The sequence below is a fragment of the Podarcis liolepis genome (genome assembly GCF_965112155.1).
Source record: "Podarcis liolepis genome assembly, chromosome: 7".
Taxonomy (NCBI): Eukaryota; Metazoa; Chordata; class Lepidosauria; order Squamata; family Lacertidae; genus Podarcis; species Podarcis liolepis.
In genome coordinates, this window is record NC_139561.1 from 89,740,774 (window position 1) to 89,760,877 (window position 20,104).

At 47.3% G+C, this 20,104-nt stretch overlaps 2 protein-coding genes across 2 annotated transcripts in view; both read right to left on the bottom strand.

Annotated features, from left to right (window-relative positions):
• WDR87 (WD repeat domain 87) overlaps nt 1-2,090 on the bottom strand; it is a 175,658-nt gene extending 173,568 nt beyond the window's left edge. The window contains exon 1 of the mRNA XM_083516096.1: nt 1,892-2,090. The gene's annotated coding sequence lies outside the window, so the exon portion shown is untranslated. The remainder of the gene's footprint in view (nt 1-1,891) is intronic.
• Nucleotides 2,091-4,045: 1,955 nt separating this feature from the next.
• Nucleotides 4,046-20,104, bottom strand: part of NUMBL (NUMB like endocytic adaptor protein) — a 43,393-nt gene continuing 27,334 nt past the window's right edge. The window contains exons 6-9 of the mRNA XM_083516283.1: nt 19,615-19,819; nt 17,082-17,354; nt 15,191-15,361; nt 4,046-5,910 (exon numbers count right to left, since the gene is read on the bottom strand). Coding sequence (XP_083372409.1) covers nt 5,303-5,910; nt 15,191-15,361; nt 17,082-17,354; nt 19,615-19,819 — 1,257 coding nt within the window. The 3' untranslated portion in view covers nt 4,046-5,302. The remainder of the gene's footprint in view (nt 5,911-15,190; nt 15,362-17,081; nt 17,355-19,614; nt 19,820-20,104) is intronic.

Sequence of the window (20,104 nt, forward strand, 5' to 3'; positions counted from 1 at the left end):
GAGAGCTGCTCAGTGTCCAGCACTCTGTACATGCTCAGAGTCCTTGTCAGCGTCCTTCCACTCCTGTTTCAGGGCCAGCTGAGCCTCTCCCTCTGTCTACAGGCCCCTGCTAGGTGGGGAGCCCCACAATATTATGGGGTAGGGGGCTGCAGGGTGCCAATGTGAGGACTAGGGGCAAGAAGACCCTGGCCCACCAGTGTGTGTGGCAGGGTCATCGTCACCACTGAAGAGGAAACCTAAAAGCCTTGAAGAGAGATGTCCATTGTTGCCTGTTGCCTATGGACACTCTGCATATCCTCAGAGACAAGCTGGCATGGAAAAGGAGTTCTAGACCAGAGGTTTTTTTATTAGTAATTTTAGGTGCAGAGATACCTAGGGAGCAGAAAATACTATTTATTTTATGCAACAACAGCAGCCTGGATATTACTGGCCCAGAGATGGAAAGAAGATAAAGTCCCGACCGGAGACGAATGGTTGATGGACTATGGTTGATGGACTACGCCGAAATGGCAAAAATGATCGGGAAAATCAGAAAGCAGGAAAAGAAGAACTTTAAGAAGGAACAGGGGAAAATTACAATGTATTTAAGAGAACACTTGTAAACAACTAAAAACTTTGGCAGGATTTGAGTGATGCTTATAATGTACTAAAAATTAAGGTAAAAATGGATTGTTTAATAAAAATAGAGAAAATAAGTGAAGCAGTTGAAAAAAGATTGATAATGGTAACCATGGAAGAGTGGAGGGGAGTCAAAGGATTCAGGAATTCCTAAATGATGATGTTGATGTTTAAATCTAAAAATTGCAATGTAAAACTCAATAAATAAAAAGATTTAACAAAAAAAGGAAAAGGAGTGATATGATAGCCATGTTCAAATATATAAAAGGATGTCACATAGAGGAGGCAGAAAGGTTGTTTTCTGCTGCTCCAGAGAAGCGGACACGGAGCAATGGATCCAAACTACAAGAAGATTCCACCTAAACATTAGGAAGAACTTCCTGACAGTAAGAGCTGTTCGACAGTGGAATTTGCTGCCTGGGAGTGTGGTGGAGTCTCCTCCTTTGGAGGTCTTTAAGCAGAGGCTTGACAACCATATGTCAGGAGTGCTCTGATGGTGTTTCCTGCTTGGCAGGGGGTTGGACTCGATGGCCCTTGTGGTCTCTTCCAACTCTATGATTCTATGAGTTCTAGAGCTAGCTTTCCGTCCCCCTAGTGGGTAGGCAACCTAAGGCCCAGGGGCTGGATCTGGCCCAATCGCCTTCTAAATCCACCCGCAGACGGTCCGAGAATCAGCATGTTTTTACATGAGCAGAATGTGTCCTTTTATTTAAAATGCATCTCTGGGTTATTTGTGGGGCATAGGAATACGTTCATTTCTTTTTTCAAAAAATAGTCTGGCCCCCCACAAGGTCTGACCGACCCCCAGTGGACCGGCCTCCTGCTGAAAAAGTTTGCTGACCCCTAGACCCCTAGGAAGGTTGAGGCCACTTTAACTCGTATTAGTATCTTTGCTTTTGTATCTTCTGAATTTTCAAAAATTGATTTTAATGTTTTATCTTTTGCAAACCGCTTTGAGGTTTCCCTTACAACCAAGCAGTATAAACGTTTCGTAAAATAAACCAATAAGTGGCCTTCTTCCTTCCAAAGTAACTTTGTGCTTAAGAACCTAAGAAGTGTCTGCAGGATCAGGCCCGCATCCCTCTTCTCCCAGTGTCCGTTACTGGAAACCTGAGAGGAAGATGAGAGCAGGAAAACATATGGTCTTCCTGAGATCCCCTTCAACTGGGATTCAGAAGCATGGTTGCCCTCAAACATCCTAGCCAGTAGCCCCCCCAAGCCCTCCATGAATTTGCCCACTCCTCTTTCAAAGCCTTCCTAGTTATGGGAGGACGCGGGTGGCTCTGTGGGTTAAACCACAGAGCCTAGGGCTTGCCGATCAGAAGGTCGGCGGTTCGAATCCCCGCGACGGGGTGAGCTCCCATTGCTTGGTCCCTGCTCCTGCCAACCTAGCAGTTCGAAAGCACACCAGTGCAAGTAGATAAATAGGTACCGCTCCAGTGGGAAGGTAAACGGCGTTTCCGTGCACTGCTCTGGTTTCTCCAGAAGCGGCTTAGTCACGCTGGCCATATGACCTGGAAGCTGTACACCGGCTCCCTCGGCCAGTAAACCGAGATGAGCGCCACAACCCCAGAGTCATCCGTGACCTAATGGTCAGGGATCTCTTTACCTTTACCTAGTTATTGGGACTCTTGTGGGAGGGAGTTCCACCGTTTAATTCTCGGCTTCGTGAAGGACTTTCTTCCATCTTTCCCAGATCTTCCAGCCTTCAGTTCCATTGCTTGCTCAGGAGTACAGATGCTTTGAGAGAAAGAGAAAAATAACCTTTTCTCTACTTTTCCCACTCCAGGCACAATTTTATATACTTCTGCCCTGTTGCCTTACTCGCCATATCTCCAAAAAGTCCCAAATGCTGCAACCTTTCCTCCCAGGGAGTTGTGCCGGAATGTTTGCCGTTTTCTGAACTTTTACCAACTCCTGCAACATCCTTTTTTTTGGGCAGAGAAGGGACCAGAAATGCACAGAGGATCCCAAACGCAGGAGACGAGAAACTCATTTGCCTCTTCCGTCCTGGCTTTTAAAAGGCTCTTGTGATTTTTTGTGGGAATTGTTGTGATTTATTACTCATTTCATGCTGCAGGATAAAAATGAAAAGCAGGCAGAGGTGTGTGTGTGTGTGTGTGTGTGTGTGTGTGTGTGTGTGTGTCCAGCTGCTCTCCTCCTCAGAAATGCTCGGAAGCTTTTTGAAAAGCAAAAATTACAAGCTCTCCTAGAAGTTCCTTATTTTGGAAATGGAAAAAACAGCATTAATACTACAAAACGCCCAGCCAGCCCCTCCCCGCAAAGTTCCTCCTGCTGCTCCCGGGGGGGGGGGGGGGACGACGACGACCAAAAACCTCCACATAAATATTGTTGTTGTTGTTGTTTAGTCGTGTCCGACTCTTCATGTCCCCCTGGACCAGAGCACGCCAGGCACTCCTGTCCTCCACTGCCTCCCACAATTTGGTCAAACTCATGCTGGTAGCTTCGAGAACACTGTCCCACCGTCTCGTCCTCTGTCGTTCCCTTCTCCTTGTGCCCTCCATCTTTCCCAACATCAGGGTCTTTTCCAGGGAGTCTTCTCTTCTCATGAGGTGGCCAAAGTCTTGGAGCCTCAGCTTCAGGATCTGTCCTTCCAGTGAGCACTCAGGGCTGATTTCCTTAAGAATGGGGAGGTTTGATCTTCTTGCAGTCCATGGGACTCTCAAGAGTCTCCTCCAGCACCAGAATTCAAAAGCATCCATTCTTCAGCGATCAGCCTTCTTTATGGTCCAGCTCTCAATTCCATACATCACGACTGGGAAAACCAGAGCTTTAACTATACGGACCTTTGTCGGCAGGGTGATGTCTCTGCTTTTCTTTATGCCACATAAATATACATACAAGGCTCAAAATTGGGCTATTATATTACTGGCTTTATTTTGTCATTTATTATATAATACAAATATGTGGAATTCTTAGATACAAAACATTTGGAAATAAGATAGAAAATAGAAAGCGGGGGGGGGGAGGGGAAGGGATTTTCTGTGTCCAGGCAGTTTGGGGGGGCAGGAGAATCAGAGCCCCCTTCCACTCCCAGCCCCAGCCCCCCTGTATGTGACCCAGGTGCTCTCTAGGTGGGAGGGGGCGGAGGAAGGAATGGCTACCCAGTTGGGGGGGGTATCAAGCATGATGTGTGCCCCCCCCCGTGCAAATGGTACCAGGCTCACCAGCTCCATCGCAGCCTGGGGGGGGTTTGCCATACTCCAAACAGCAGAAGCCTGGCTGGATTCTTCTTAAACTGAACCTGCAGTCCAACATCTGGTTTTCTGGGGGGTGGGGGGGCAGTCCAGCTCCATTGCACTTCCTCCCCCACCCCCTTGTCCGCTGCTCCTTACAGCTGCAGAACCAAAATCCCCCCTCCCTCTCCTAACATTCACACTTTTTCTGCAGCACAACCACTGGGGTGTGTGTGTGTGTTTTTGCTGCAACCACATTTTGAAATTGTTCAGTTCCATTACTGGAATTTGACTTTGAGGCACGGTTAAAAGCAAAATAAAAAAGTAAGACGGTTCTCTTGCTGAATTCAATATAATTTTACATCCTAGGGGCTTTTGTCCTTCCCCCCCGTTCCAAAAATAAAAATAAAAATACAGCGGAGATCAAATTATTATAAGGGGGGCGGGGGCGGAAGGAAGGTAGAAAACCCACAAGCCCACCCCACCAATTTTATCCACCCCGTTGTCAATCGGGCAGATTTCTAAAATCAGCAGCTTCGACGTGGGGGTGTCCGTCGCCTCACCCCACAGATTCCCTGTAATCCAAGCGCCATTCGTAGCTGGGAATGTCGTTTAAAAACACCGGAAGTTTCCAACAGACAAAAGTGAGATAAAACCGTTTGCTTGGGCACAATCCGCTCTGAACGTTGTGCCAGGTGAGGTCGCCACCCCCTTGCAGTGCACAGAGGCCTACTAAGAAGTAAGGGCTCCCCCCCCCACTCCAGCCACTGGAGGGCCTTAAGGGGCCTTGACTCCCACCTGAGCACTGCCCAAAATGGGGCACGACTCTGCCACTCGCACGGTGTCTCTGCCCCTGCCCAGGAAGGCTTCTGGTTCAGGGCATTTGCTGCCACCGGGCTGCGAGGAGAGAGGTTTCATGTGCTCAGAGAGCTGGGGAACTCCCCGCTGCAGGGATTTGAACCCTCCAAAGAATGACTCTGTCGCTTGCAAGGTGCTGCCTGAGGAGTTGATTATGTAGGGGGGCAAGGGGGGGATCTGCAGAAGGCAGCCGGGTCAGGGGCAAGCCAGGGAAGAGTCTTTGGGCTGCTCAACCAAACAAAGGGGAATAAAGGAAGCACAAAACGAGGCAGCGCCAGGCCAGCTGGATTCACCGTCGCCCCAAATGCCCAGGGGCAGAAACTCTGGACGTTATGGCAAGAGAAGGGGCCCCTCATACACCCGCACCTCGGCCCCCTCTTTCGTTTCCTCTGGGGAGGAAGAGAGAAATAAACTGAGCCCCCCAACCAGACAAAGAGGGACACCCCACCAGAAGCAACAAAAAGTTCCCCAAACCCCCGGGCCGTTGGCGGATGCCAGTCCCCGGGGCTGATGGGAAATGGAGTCCGAGAACGTTGGCAACCCGCAGGCGGGACTCTGTGGCGGGGAGGGGGCCAGAAAGGAGAGCAGGGCGGCCCCCGGCAGTCCAAGTTGTGGAAAAAACGTGGCGGTCACAGCTCGATCTCGAAGGTTTTCTGCTGGTCGCCGGAGAAGGGGTTGGGGGTGGCGGAAGGAGCCCGGGACTCCAGCGCCGCCCACTGTGCTTCAAAGGGGTCTGTGGGGGGGTCCTGGCGGGGGGCGGGGGGCGCCGGCAGGCTCTGCTCGGGGGGCCAGGAGCCGCCATTGGGCCTGGGCCGGGCTGGGCCCAGAAGGTTCTGCGGGAAGGGACTGGCCTTGGCCCCCAAGTTTGCAGCGGGCGCCTGTGTGGCGGAACAGAAGGCGTTGGCCACCATCTGGGAGGGGGTGATGCCCACCACGGGCAAGCTGGGCGCGGCGGCGGCAGCGGCATAGGGCATCCCCGGGGGGTATTGCATGCCCATGGGGAGGAAAGCCGGCGGCATTTGAGAAGGGGGCGGCACAAACATGCCCAGGGGCAGGGGGCCCACATCGTAGCTCAGGGGGAAGGCTGGCAGCGCCATGGGCACCTGCTGCTGCTGTTGCTGTTGTTGTTGGGCCTTCGCGGCCTTGGCCACTTCCTGCAGCCAGCGTTCAGCTTCTGAGGGCGTCCGCTTGTGGCCCGGCTGGAATGGGGGGGTGACGGGGGCTCCGGCCGAGGGACCTGCAGAGGGCAAGAGGGAGAAAAGAAAAGCAGCTCAGTCCAGGAGGACGGGAGAGGAGGAGTCATAGGGTTTGGGGGGTGCCCAGGGGTCATCCAGCCCAACCCGCTGCCAGGCAAGGATCTCCAGATGTGCTGGTTTTGACCTTTAAAGCCCTTCACAGCCTAGGACCCTCGTACCTATGGGACCGCCTCTCCTGGTATACCCCACAGAGGACCTTAAAGTCCATAAATAGCAACACCCTAGAGGTCCCGGGCCCTAAGGAAGGCAGATTAGCCTCAACCAGAGCCAGGGCCTTTTCAGTGATGGCTCCGGTCTGGTGGAACGCTCTGTCTCATGAGACCAGGGCCCTGCAGGATCTGATTTCTTTCCGCAGGGCCTGTAAAACAGAGTTGTTCCGCCTGGCCTTTGGCTTGGAGCCAATTTAATTCCCTCCCCCTCTTTCTTTTTTCCTTGATGAGGTTGCAGTTTAATGTTTTTATTTTGTATTTTAATCTTGTTTTTAAGTTGTATTCATTCAACTCGTTTTTATTATTGGTTGTTAGCCGCCCTGAGCCCGGTCTTGGGCTGGGGAGGGTGGGGTATACATAAATAATAATAATAATAATTTATTATTATTATTATTTATTTTTATTATTATGACCACCCAATCTCCGCTGTAAAAGCTCCAAGGAAATTGAATGTTCGGTCGCCCCTCTCCTTTCTGCCAAGCGTGGTATTGACACTGAACTGGAGAGCGCCTGGCTTGTGTGTTGCTAACTCCGGGGAAATCCCTCCGGAGTTTAGCTGTCGGATATTCTCCGCTCTCAAACAGAATGAGTGCCTTTGGACATGTGAGAAAAGCTATTTGGTTGCCAATCTCCATTTTGAAAAGGGACTTCCGGTCGGTGCCAGCGCTTAATGGCGGTCCTAGCTCCGAGCTCCGGAGAAGGACTGCTTCGCAAGTTCGGGTCTTACCCGCTACGGCAAGCGGGGGACCCCTAAAATCCCAGGCGCTGAAGCCTGAGAACAAGGAGACTCGGTGGGCACCTTTGCGCCCCCCGGTACCGTGAAAGAGCCTTTTTAAAGGCTACGGATCGACATCGGGAGTGAGCGCGGTGCTGAGAGTCGCTACCCAGCCTGCGAAGTGAAGCCGCGTCGCCATAAGCGGAGAGCGCCGATTCCTTCCTGAAAAGAAAATTCGGACTGAATCCCCGTGAGTAAGAGCTGAAATATAACCGGGACCTTTTAAATTTCAAAAATTGGGCTAAAAACGGGGGAGATCTAAACAAAGGAAGTCTGCCTCCCCCCGACTGCATGAAAGTGAAAGCAACGGAGCTTTAAACCTGCATCCGTTTAAACCTGCTACTTGATTAGCTTAACCGGACATTTAGACCCTTTGATCTCCCCTCTAGCTAGCAGGGCAGAGGGGAGGTGAATTTGAACAACAACTGCATGATTTGTTAGAAGTAAAAAAAAACCTCTGCTGTCTCATCCATCTGAAAATGAAACGGTCTGCCTTTGTACCATACTGAACTGACTTTTCCCTGTGAAGTGATACCTTGATACAAAGTTTCCACAGTGCCTGGCTACTGTACAATACAAGAAGAAGTAGCATAAATTGGGCAACTGTGGCAATTTAAAGTAACAAGTTTTTAGTAATACTGACTTTGACTGTGTTAACCTCCCTTTTTACATTCTGGACAGTCTCCTTTGTTTCTATACTTGGAAACTTTGTTCTATGGCCATTTTGATTTGCTCCCTCTAGAGGACAAAGTGAGGCCCGGCACGGCCTAAGACAGTGGAATTTTCCAAGGGAGAATAAATCCCGTGGGAACTGACCTTGACATGAGTGGCGCACAAGAGGAGATAGTCACAAGAGCCAAAACCAAGCAACAACAACAACAGCTGCAGCAGCTACAGGTAAAGAAAAGAGGCTCAATCTCAGGCGCAACAGTTGGATCAACAGGAACAACAGGACAAGACAAAGGAGCAGCCGTCTCCATGGAAGCTGTGACAGACGCTTTGCTCAAGATAAATCAAACTCTGGAGTCTCTGACAAAACAGACTTCAGAGAATACACTAAAACTAACAGAAATTTCAGCAAGACTAAACCAGAATACAGAATCCATAAATAAATTGGTGGAGGAAAACGCCACTACGCGCCAAATTGCCGAAGACGCCAAAGCTACTGCGGGAGAGACACAGGAGAAGTTAGAGCCGATCGCCAAGAAGGTCTATGAGCATGATGCAACTTTGGCCTTGTGGGAGTTACAGAGGAAAGAGAGGAATTTAAAAATAAGACTGATTCCGGAGAATGAAGGAGACAACCTTGTGGAATACTTGACAAGGGAGTTTGTGGACTGTTGGGACCTCCAGGAAGACGAACTCAAAATCACGACTGCCTTTAGATTGGGCAAAAAGCAAAACAGAAAGACCCCGAGAGACTGTTTGATCACACTCAGATCCAAGGAGGAAAGAGACAAAATATTGGGACTACACTTTGAAAAGGCCTTGCAAATTGGAAACTCAGCTGTACAGATCTTCAAAGACATCCCAAAATACATTCTGGACTTAAGAAACTTTTATAAGGATTTAGCCCTTTTACTAAAGAAAAACTCTATTCGCTTCAGGTGGGAATTCCCACAAGGGCTGTCATTTGACTACAAGGCAAACAAGGTGAAAATAAAGACAATTCAAGATAAAGACAAATTTTTGGCAAGATACCAGGAGGATCTACAGAAGGGGACTGTGGACGCACTTGCAGAACAGAGGAGAGCGTTGGACATCCTGAATCTCTCGTTTGGACAAAAATCACCACCATCAGAAGAAGAGCAACAACTGGGAGCTGTTGGAGGAGCCTCAGAAAAATAGCAAGATGGCTCTGCAATTCCTTAGTTGGAATTGTAATGGGCTCAATGGGCCTTTGAAGAGAAGACAAGTATTTCATGTATTAAATAGAGAACAACTGGACTTGATATGCTTACAAGAAACTCATATAACTAGAGCCCACAGGAGATTACTTATAAACAAAAGGCTAGGACAAGAATTTATCTCATCAGACAAAGTTAAGAAGAGAGGAGTGGTAATATATGTGAAAGAGAAATGGGCTCCAAAAATGATATTCAAAGATGAACAAGGGAGATATCTGGCTGTGGAGATACAAGTACAAGGAGAAAAATTTCTAGTTGTTGGAATTTATGCACCAAATGAAGGCAAATCCGACTTCTTTAAGAGACTTCATGAAACGTTGATGGATTATTTGGATTACAATATGATAATCATGGGAGACATGAATGGCGTGGTCTCCACCAATATGGACAAGGCACAAAGACTAACAGTCACCAAAGAAGGGAGACTCCCTAAGACTTTTTTCGAAATGACTGAAAACATGGACTTGATAGACATTTGGAGAACAAGGAACCCTCTGGAAAGAGAGGGAACCTTTTTCTCCCAAGCAATGATGACCTGGACCAGAATCGATCAAATCTGGGTTACTAGTGGAATGGCTCCAAAGATTAAGAAAGTGGAAATCTGCCCAAAAACTTGCTCCGACCATAACGCCGTGAAGATGGAGATGAAGCTCACAATAACTGGTCAATTTAGATGGAGAATGAATGACACCCTCTTTCGTGATAAGGAGATTCTCACGAAGGCCCAAAAGACTCTAAAAGACTATTTTGAAATAAATTTGAGGACCGACGTGGAGAAAAGAGTGATCTGGGATGCAAGCAAAGCGGTTATGAGAGGATTTTTGATTCAACAAAATTCAATAAAGAGGAAAAAACAAAATGAGAAAAAAGAGAAGATTTTGGAAATGATAAAGGAAGGAGAGAGGAAATTAAGAACAAAACCAAAGTCTCAAGACATTTTAAGAGAGATCAAGCTATATCAAACACAATACATGGAATTGATGAACCAAGAGATTGAATGGAAGATAAAGCAAATGAAGCAAAAGACCTTTGAATCAGCAAATAAATGTGGTAAACTTTTGGCATGGCAACTGAAGAAAAGGCAGAAACTAAATACAGTTACAAGCCTTGAGGTGGATGGAAAGAATATATCTAAGCCCAATGAAATCAGAAATTGCTTTTTAAGTTATTTCAAAAAACTCTACACTCAAGGCCCGCAAAATGAAGAAGATATAGACAAATTCCTTGGAAAATATGGATTACAAAACATCTCTCATCAAAGTAAGATGGATTTGAACCAGAGAATCTCAGAACAAGAGATAGAGGCTGCCATTCAGAATATGCAACTGGGCAAATCTCCGGGACCAGATGGACTGACTTCCAGATACTACAAATCGCTGAAGGAATGGTTGACTCAACCACTAAGAGAAGTTTGTAATGAGATCCTTGAGGGAAAAAGGGCGCCTGAATCGTGGAAAGAGGCATATATTTCACTCATACCAAAGTCAGAGACTGAAAAGACCCAACTCAAGAACTACCGCCCAATATCACTCCTTAATGTGGATTACAAAATTTTTGCAGACATTTTGGCAAAAAGATTTAAAAGAGTTTTGATGGAGAAGATTCATAAGGACCAAGCAGGCTTTCTCCCTAAAAGACACCTGGCAGACAATGTAAGGAATGTAATAGACATTCTGGAAAAGCTAGAGGTGAATATAAACACTAAGGCAGTATTGATCTTTGTGGATGCGGAGAAAGCCTTTGACAATATTTCTTGGAGTTTTATGAAGAAGAATCTTCATGGGATGGGGGTAGGCCGGGGTTTTGAGAATGGTATGGCTGCAATATATTCTGAACAAAAAGCTAAACTGATTGTAAACAATGTTGTGACTGAGGAACTTAAGATAGAGAAAGGAACACGACAGGGGTGCCCGATTTCCCCATTACTTTTTATTTCAGTTCTGGAGGTGTTGCTGAACATGATAAGAAATGACCAGCAGGTTAAAGGTGTGCAGGTCGGAGCTAAACATTATAAGTTAAGAGCGTTCGCAGATGACCTAGTATTGACTTTGCAAGAGCCAAACACTAGTACGAAAAAGGTATTAGAAATAATACAACAGTTTGGCCAGGTAGCTGGATTTAAGTTGAACAAGCAAAAAACCAAAGTTTTAGGGAAAAACCTAACAGATATGGAAAAGGAGAAATTTGAAGAGGAAACAGGTTTGACTGTGGTCAAGAAGGTTAAATACCTAGGGGTTTACTTAACATCTAAGAATCAGAATTTGTACAAGGACAATTATGAAAAATGTTGGTTAGAAATCAAAAAAGATTTAGAAATATGGTCAAATTTGAAATTGTCAATGTTAGGCCGAATTGCAGTAATCAAAATGAATGTATTGCCTAGAATGTTATTTTTGTTTCAGACCTTGCAGATTATTGATAAGATGGAATGTTTTAAGAGGTGGCACAAAGACATTTCGAAATTTGTCTGGCAGGGCAAAAAGCCCCGAATTAAATTTAAAATATTGACAGATGCTAAAGAAAGAGGGGGGTTTGCCCTGCCGGACCTGAAACTGTACTATGAGGCAGCAGCTTTTTGCTGGCTCAGAGAATGGATGCTCCTCGAGAACACGGACATCTTGGATCTGGAAGGTTTCAATAACGCTTTTGGTTGGCATGCATATCTTTGGTATGATAAAGCTAACAGTGCCTTTAAAAATCACATTGTCAGAAAAGCATTGTTTAATGTTTGGATAAGATATAAAGATCTATTGGAAAACAAAACCCCTAGATGGGTGTCACCAGTGGAGGCTAAAGCAGTGAAGAAACTCAATATGGAGGTCGGATGGCCGAAGTATTGGGAAATTTTAGAACAGGATGGAGATAAGTTCAAACTACAAAGTCAGGAGAAATTGAAGTATAAAGTAGAAAATTGGTTCCAATATCGCCAAATAATGGAATTTTTTAAACAGGACAGGAAAGTCGGTTTCCAGGTGGAAAAATCAAAATTAGAAACCGAACTGTTAGAACCCAATACTAAGAATCTATCTAGAATGTACAACTTGTTGTTGAAATGGAACACACAGGATGAAACAGTTAAATCGGCTATGATTAAGTGGGCTCAGGATGTTGGACATAACATTATGTCAGCTGACTGGGAATGGTTATGGAACACCGGTATAAAATTTACGGCATGTAATGCCTTAAAGGAAAACATTATGAAAATGGTATACAGGTGGTACATGACCCCAGTCAAGCTAGCAAAAATCTATCACTTGCCCGATAACAAATGTTGGAAGTGTAAAGAGACTGAAGGTACCTTTTATCACCTTTGGTGGACATGCCCGAAGATTAAGGCCTTCTGGGAAACGATCTATAATGAAATGAAAAAGGTACTTAAATGTACCTTCTCTAAAAAACCAGAGGCCTTTCTCTTGGGCATTGTCGGCCAACTGGTGACAAAGAAAGATAGAGCCTTTTTCATGTATGCCACAACAGCAGCAAGAATACTCATCGCAAAGTATTGGAAGACACAAGATTTACCCACTGTGGAAGAATGGCAGATGAAAGTGATGGACTATATGACACTGGCCGAGATGACAGGCAGAATCCGTGACCAACGAAAAGAGACGGTGGAAGAAGAGTGGAAAAAATTTAAAAGTTATCTTAAGGACTACTATAAACTTAATGAATGCTAAAATGTTGTGGTTTTCAGAAGCAAAAGGGTACAGGGATACAAGGTTAGACTATAAAAGAGGACTAAGATGATAAAGATTGGAAAGTAACAATTGGAAGTTGCTAGTTGAATTTTGGACATTGGGATGCAGAGAGGGGGGGTATGGGGAAGTCCAAAAAAAGAGGTTTATGAAAATATGTTTGAAACTATACGTGTATGTTTGTCATTTTTAGTGTTTGTCTGTTTTTCTTAAAAATTTTGTAAAACCAATAAAAATTTTATAAAAAAAAAAAAAAACAATCTCCATTTTGAAAAGGGACTGCCTCTAGTCCAGCGTTTTCCTAAAGTTGAGCGTCTAGCTGTGTTTTGGACTACAACTCCCATCATCCCTAGCTAGCAAGACCTCCGGTCAGGGATGATGGGAATTGTACTCTGGAAACAGCAGGACACCCAAGTTTCGGAAGCCCTGGGTTAGTCTTTCGTTCCCAGCCAGCGTGGAAGGAAGGAAGGATAAACGACTCTCCTGGAAGGAGAGAACACAGCGCCAGGCTAATAGCGGCTTTGAGGAGAGAGAAAACTTCGATTCCAAGTCTGTTTGGAACTATGCAATACTTCTAAGAAAATGCTGAGCCTATGACTCTCTCTTATGGAATTAACTGGATGTATCTTTGATGTTGTCGCGCAGTTTTGAAGAAAGTTCTGCAAGTAAAGTTTTAATAATAATAATAATAATAATAATAATAATAATAATAATAATAATAATTTTTATTTATACCCCGCCCTCCCCAGCCAAGGCCGGGGCTTAGGGCGGCTAACAAGCAATAATAAAAACAAATTGAATGAATACAACTTAAAAACAAGATTAAAATACAACATTAAAATACTGAAACATTATTAAAATATTAAAATGCAGCCTCATCACAGGAGGAGAAGGGAAAAGAAAGAGGGGGAGGGAATCAAACTGATTCCAAGCTAAAGGCCAGGCGGAACAACTCTGTCTTACAGGCTCTGAGGAAAGAAATCAGATCCTGCAGGGCACTGGTCTCATGAGACAGAGCGTTCCACCAGGCCGGAGCCATCACTGAAAAGGCCCTGGCTCTGGTTGAGGCTAATCTGACTTCTTTAGGGCCCGGGACCACTAGGGTGTTGTTATTTATGGACCTTGAGGCTCTCCGTGGGGCATACCAGGAGAGGCGGTCCCGTAGGTACGAGGGTCCTAGGCCGTGAAGGGCTTTAAAGGTCAAAACCAGCACTTTGAACCTGACCCGATACTCCACTAGGAGCCAGTGCAGCTGGAAAAGCACTGGGTGAATATGCTCCCATGGCAGAGACCCCGTGAGGAGCCTCGCTGCAGCATTCTGCACCCACTGGAGTTTCTGGGACAGCTTCAAGGGCAGCCCTGCGTAGAGCGAATTACAGTAGTCAAACTGTATGGGTCTGGGCCAGGCATAGGCAAACTCCGGCCCTCTAGATGTTTGGGACTACATTTCCCATCATCCTTGGCCACTGGTCCTGTTAGCTAGGGATGATGGGAATTGTAGTCCCAAACATCTGGAGGGCCGGAGTTTGCCTATCGCTGGGTCTGGACAATGTTACATCTCCAAAGGAGTCAGTTTTTATGCATCCGTGCTGTAAACTATTAATATCTGCAATGCTTTCTTGCAACTTGAAGCCAGAGGATAGGGTCCTTCTCTTCCCCAAAGTGGGAGAAAAGAAGTTTGTTCCCTCTTCCTTCCATTTGACAGCCCTTGAGATATTTGAAGATGGCTTTCATATCTTCTCTTTCCCAGGCTCAGCTCCTTCAACCGTTCCTCATCAGGCTTCGTTTCCCAGCCCTTGACCATCTCATTTGCCCTTCTCTGCACACCTTCCAGCTTCTCAATATCCTTAAATTGTGGTGCCCAGAAAAGGACACAGTATTCCAGGTATGGTCTGAACCAAGGCAGAAGAGAGCAGGACTGTGACTTCCCTTGATCAGGACACTCAACTTCTGCGGATGCAGCCTGGAATAGCATTCGCCTTTTTTGCAGCTGCATCTCACGGTTGGCTTGTGGTCTATATTAAAACCCTGCGCTGCTAGTCAAACCAGGTTTTGCACCTCCCAGCTGTTCTACCCAGACACTGAGGTCCAGTGCCAAGGGCCTTCTGGCAGTTCCCTCCCTGCGAGAAGCCAAGTTACAGGGAACCAGGCAGAGGGCCTTCTCGGTGGTGGCACCCGCCCTGTGGAACGCCCTCCCACCAGATGTCAAAGAGAAAAACAACTCCCAGACTTTAGAAGACATCTGAAGGCAGCCCCGTTTAGGGAAGTTTTTAATGTTTGATGTATTTCGGTACAGTGGTACCTTGGGATGCGAACGGGATCTGTTCCGGAGCCCCGTTCGCATCCCAAACAGAAAAAAAAGACACGATGGTGCATGCGCGGGTCGCGTTTCGCCGCTACCGCGCATGCCGTCATTTTGAGTGTCTGCGCATGCGGCGAAACCCGGAAGTAACGCACTACGTTACTTCCGGGTTGCCGCAGAGTGCAACTTGAACGTGCTCAACCCAAAGCACATTCAACTCGAGGTATGACTGTATTTTAATATTTTGTAGGAAGCCACCCAGAGTGGCTGGGGAAGCCCAGCCAGATGGGCGGGGTATAAATTATTATTATTATTGTTATTATTATTATCTGTGGGACAGAGGCCTTTCTGGAGAGGGGCGGTGGCAACATACCTGTGCTGCCCCCTTCCATGGGCATTGCGGCTGCCGTGGGTCCAGGGGTGCCGTTAAGTGGGGTGCCATTGGGGGCCTCCCCGGCCGGCTGGGTAAGCGAGGAGTCGATCTGGCTGCAGAGGGCAGTGATGCTGTCGGAGTCGCCGTTGGGTGTCGAGTCGAGCTCAATGACTGGCGGGAGAGAGGAGGGATTTCAGAAGGGCCTGTCCCCCCAAAAGCAGCTTGCACCCCATATTTCCCAACTAGCATCCCCATCAAGAGCCCCCCCCAACAAAACACACCACCCCCGGACCTCAGTCTCCCCACAAGCCTTACCTAGATGTTTGGTGCATGTTTTAAGTCCTAACTTTTTGTATGTTTTTAATTACAGCTGTCAGGAAAAAAATTCAAACTGAGAATTGTATTGCTTTTTCTAAACCGTGCTGAAGTTGTCTTTCTACCATCAAGCAGTGCATACCTTTTATGAAATAAAAAAGGCAAATTCATACCCGCTTTTTATTTTGCCGAGACAGCTTACAGGTAAAAAAACAACACCAGGATAGAAAAAGCTAAAAACATAGATCACCATTAAAAAGTAATAAAAAACTAACGGAATTAAAACAATATAAATTTTAAATATCTGTTAAAAATGCAGATTATGAGAGCGATAAAAACATCTCAGCACCCTTTCCTTAAAAAAACAGGCAGTTCCTAAATCCCTGTCGGAATAAAAAGGACTTCACCTGCCAGCAGAAAGATAGCAAGAATAAATGAGTGATGGTAAGTATTTTTTTTTGCTGTTGCACTAATTAATGGAGATGTATTGTCAAAAGAATTGGTCTTATGTGTGACACAGGCCGCTCAAATAGTCATTGCAGCTCTATGGAAAACGCTGGACGTTTAGGGCCACTTGCTCTAGAACAGAGAAAATTATGCATTCTTTGAGATTTCGACAGGGACTAGAACCTCCAGGTCCTTTTTATATTATTTGAATTTCCCTTATTATACACATACAAAGGAAGCAGCATTTCCAAGCCAATCCTTCTCAAAAGCCTGGCAAATTGGGAACTAGACTGAATGACCCCATAGCACCGATATTCTTCATCGGAAAACATTTATTCTTGCTTTTGTCTTTCACAACCTGGACTTTATTTTAACCCCCGTACACAGTTTACGGGCCTATTTTATAGTTTGGATTTTCCCCCATCTTTTATTTCTCTCTCTCTTTTTAAAACAAACAAAAAAAATGTTTATCTATCATGAATCTTGCAAGTAATATACCCCGAATCACAAAGGGGTACGGCTAAGTTTCACCTGTCGTTATAACGGTTCCCTCTTGCTTTATATATGGCGTGAAATGAAACAGAAAAGATTTCCAAAAAGGAAACAAAAAAACCTAAACGGCTTTGGTCCAGTATACCTGAAGAAGCATCTCCACCCCCATCGTTCTACCCGGACACTGAGGTCCAGCTCCGAGGGCCTTCTGGCAGTTCCCTCGCTGCGAGAAGTGAGGTTACAGGGAACCAGGCAGAGGGCCTTCTCAGTGGTGGCACCCGCCCTGTGGAACGCCCTCCCATCAGATGTCAAAGAGAACAAGTACCAGACTTTTAGGAGACATCTGAAGGCAGCCCTGTTTAGGGAAGCTTTTAATGTTTAATAGGTTATTGTATTATAATATTCTGTTGGAAGAGTGGCTGGTTATTATTATTATTATTACAAGTGTTTTATACCCGCCCCTGGCATGGTTTATCCCGCCAGGGTAATCAGAAGGTAGACTGCCATGGCATGTGGAAGCTCCACTGAGGAAGCACGTTTGAAAACCTCCATGGAATGACAGCCATGTACCCAAAGGGTCTCTCGAAGCGCCCCCCCACGCTTCACCTCCCTCTGCCCCCCCCCCCCCGTTCCTCACCTGCGTCCCCCCTGCGCTGCAAGGTAGAGGGCAGCTCGTTCAGCCGCAAGGAGAGTTGCCTCTTGAATGGAGAGTTCTTTTGGCTGAGGGTGGGGAAGCCCCGGAAGGAGCCCTGGCGCACCAGCTGTTCCAGGGGCGCATGGCGGCGTGGGATGGCATGGGCGCCCCCCACCTCGGCCTTCTCCTCCGGCGACGTGGCCCCCTGCGGAGGGGAGGCGCTGCCCGGCTGGGCGGGAGCTGGGGAGGGGGGCGCAGGAACAGTCGCCGCTTCGGCTGAAGGGGGAGAAAGCAAAGATTTAGAGGAGTCCCTGAACCCCGGACCTCGCGCTTCTCTTGCAAAGGAGTCTTGGCCCAGCTTTCCCTGGTTGCACCTCCTTCCCCTGCCCCCCTGAAGTGCCCACATTTTGGGGTGTTGGGGAAGGGGTCGCCTTTATACGATTTATGTATGGAAAGGAGAAAGCGGACAGTTTTTTATTCTCCTTTTTGTAGGGGTGCAAATATCCAGAGTGTGGGGGTCAGGTGGGATTGCTATGAGGAATTATGAAACATGGAACAAGCCATTGTGTCCGCGATGAAAGCATCACGTTGACTGAGCTTGATTCGTTGACAATAATTTCTGATCGAATCCCACAAGCCTCTGCACACCTCTGCCATTTGCTTTCTCTACGCCTGACAGGCACGTACAGTGGTACCTCAGGTTACATACACTTCAGGTTACATACGCTTCAGGTTACAGACTCCGCTGACCCAGAAAAATTACCTCAGGTTAAGAACTTTGCTTCAGGATAAGAACAGAAATCGTGCTCCGGCAGCGAGGCGGCAGCAGGAGGCCCCATTAGCTAAAGTGGTGCTTCAGGTTAAGAACAGTTTCAGGTTAAGTACGGACCTCTGGAACGAATTAAGTACTTAACCCGAGGTACCACTGTATAAGTATTCAAAAAACACAGGCCAGTTGCTTCACCAGGCATCCTGGGTCATAAAGATAGAAGGTCGCTTTGATGTAGTTTAATCTATAGATAGATCTTAAGGGCCGGGAAGAGTTCACAAGGAGATGGTAAATACTGCCATCGTTCCTCTCTTGTTTACTGCTGTTTATGACTTCCGGGGTTTCCTAAAAGCATTCCTCCTCAATTCCTATTTTATTTACTTTGAACTACTATGCATGCGGGTGGCGCTGTGGGTTAAACCACAGAGCCTAGGACTTGCCGATCAGAAGGTTGGCGGTTCAAATCCCTGTGACGGGGTGAGCTCCCGTTGCTCGGTCCCTGTTCCTGCCAACCTAGCAGTTCGGAAGCACGTCAAAGTGCAAGTAGATAAATAGGTACCGCTCTGGCGGGAAGGTAAACGGCATTTCCGTGCACTGCTCTGGTTTGCCAGAAGCGGCTTAGTCCTGCTGGCCACATGACCCGGAAGCTGTACGCTGGTTCCCTCGGCCAGTAAAGCGAGATGAGCGCCACAACCCCAGAGTCGGCCACGACTGGACCTAATGGTCAGGGGTCCCTTTACCTTTTTACTATGCATGCTCAAATTAGCTCTTTGTCGTTTAACTTTGTCCCCATGTGGGTTTTTTCTGAAATGCTCAGAGGAAATCTGATTGGTTCTTACGAATACTGTGTAAAAAGTTCTTTTGTGAATAAAACGACCTGGGCCGACGGGTGGACAGGAATTATTATTACCGTATTTTTCGCTCTATAAGATGCACCAGACCACAAGACGCACCTAGTTTTTGGAGGAGGAAAACAAGAAAAAAAAAATCTGAAACTCAGAAGCCAGAACAGCAAGAGGGATTGCTGCGCAGCGAAAGCAGCAATCCCTCTTGCTGTTCTGGCTTCTGGGATAGCTGCGCAGCCTGCATTCGATCCATAAGATGCACACACATTTCCCCTTGCTTTTTAGGAGGGAAAAGGTGAGTGTTATAGAGCAAAAAATACGGAATACGCATCCCTCCCAGAGTCTTGCTGGTCAAGCCTCGTGTGTATTTTATTAATCAGAGTCCAATCCTTCCTTGCTTTGGGAACGCTACATCTCCTAAGACTGGAACTTGTGCCATGAACCTGAAGGTTGGACAGATAAAAGAGAAGGCTTTTTCGCCCAGAGTTAAACTGCGGAACTCCCTCCCACAAGAAGCAGGAATGGGTTTGAAAGAGGATCGGACAAAGTCACGGAGTAGAGAGGCCTATCACGGGCTCTGCTCTACCTCTACAGTTGGAGGCAGTAAAAGCTTCTGAATGCCAATTGCTGGAAACCAAAGGAGGGGAGAGGGCCTTGGGTTCGAATCGTGCTCGCAAGGTTTCTCATAATGGGCATTTGGTTGGGCACTGCGGGAGCAGGAGGCTGGATTCGATGGGCCCCCTTTGGCCTGATCCAGCAAGCCAGGCTCGTCTGATACTCTTATGGAACCTCCAGCTGCAGGGGCAGTCTATTTCGATTCCTCGGTTCTTTGGGGTATTTGGCCAGTGTGAGAAGATGATGCTGGACCAGAGGGGCCTGATCCTGGTCGTCTGCTCTTAGCACCCAAAGTCCGGGGTTTTACCTTTCTTCCTGTCCTGCGGGGGCCTTGCTCCCGAGGGTCGACTGGCAGAGGCAGGGGGTCCCGGCAGGCGGAAGGAGCCCTCGCGGGCGAAGCTGGTGCGGGTGGCATCGAAGGAGGCCGTGACGCCACACTCCTTCTCCCGCTTCTGCTTGCGCTCCAGGCAAGCGGCAAAGGCACATCCCACGGCGTGGCTCAGGCGCTCTCCCTGCAAGGGGGAGAGGCGGACGAGGCTGTCAGAGCACCCCAGAGCTGTCAGAGCACCCCAGAGGGAAGGCCAGGGGGGCAGGGGCGGCCCTCACACCGGCTGAGGAGGAAGGTTGGCCCCTACGCCCTGCACACCACGCCAAACGCCGGTCGGTGGATAACCTGCGGAACTCCCTGCCACAAGGTGCAGCAGCAGCAGCCACTCACTTAAGGTGGCTTTGAGAAAGGGCTAGGCAGATTTACGGGACGTTTGCTGAAGACTTGTCCCCCGCCTTACAACAACACT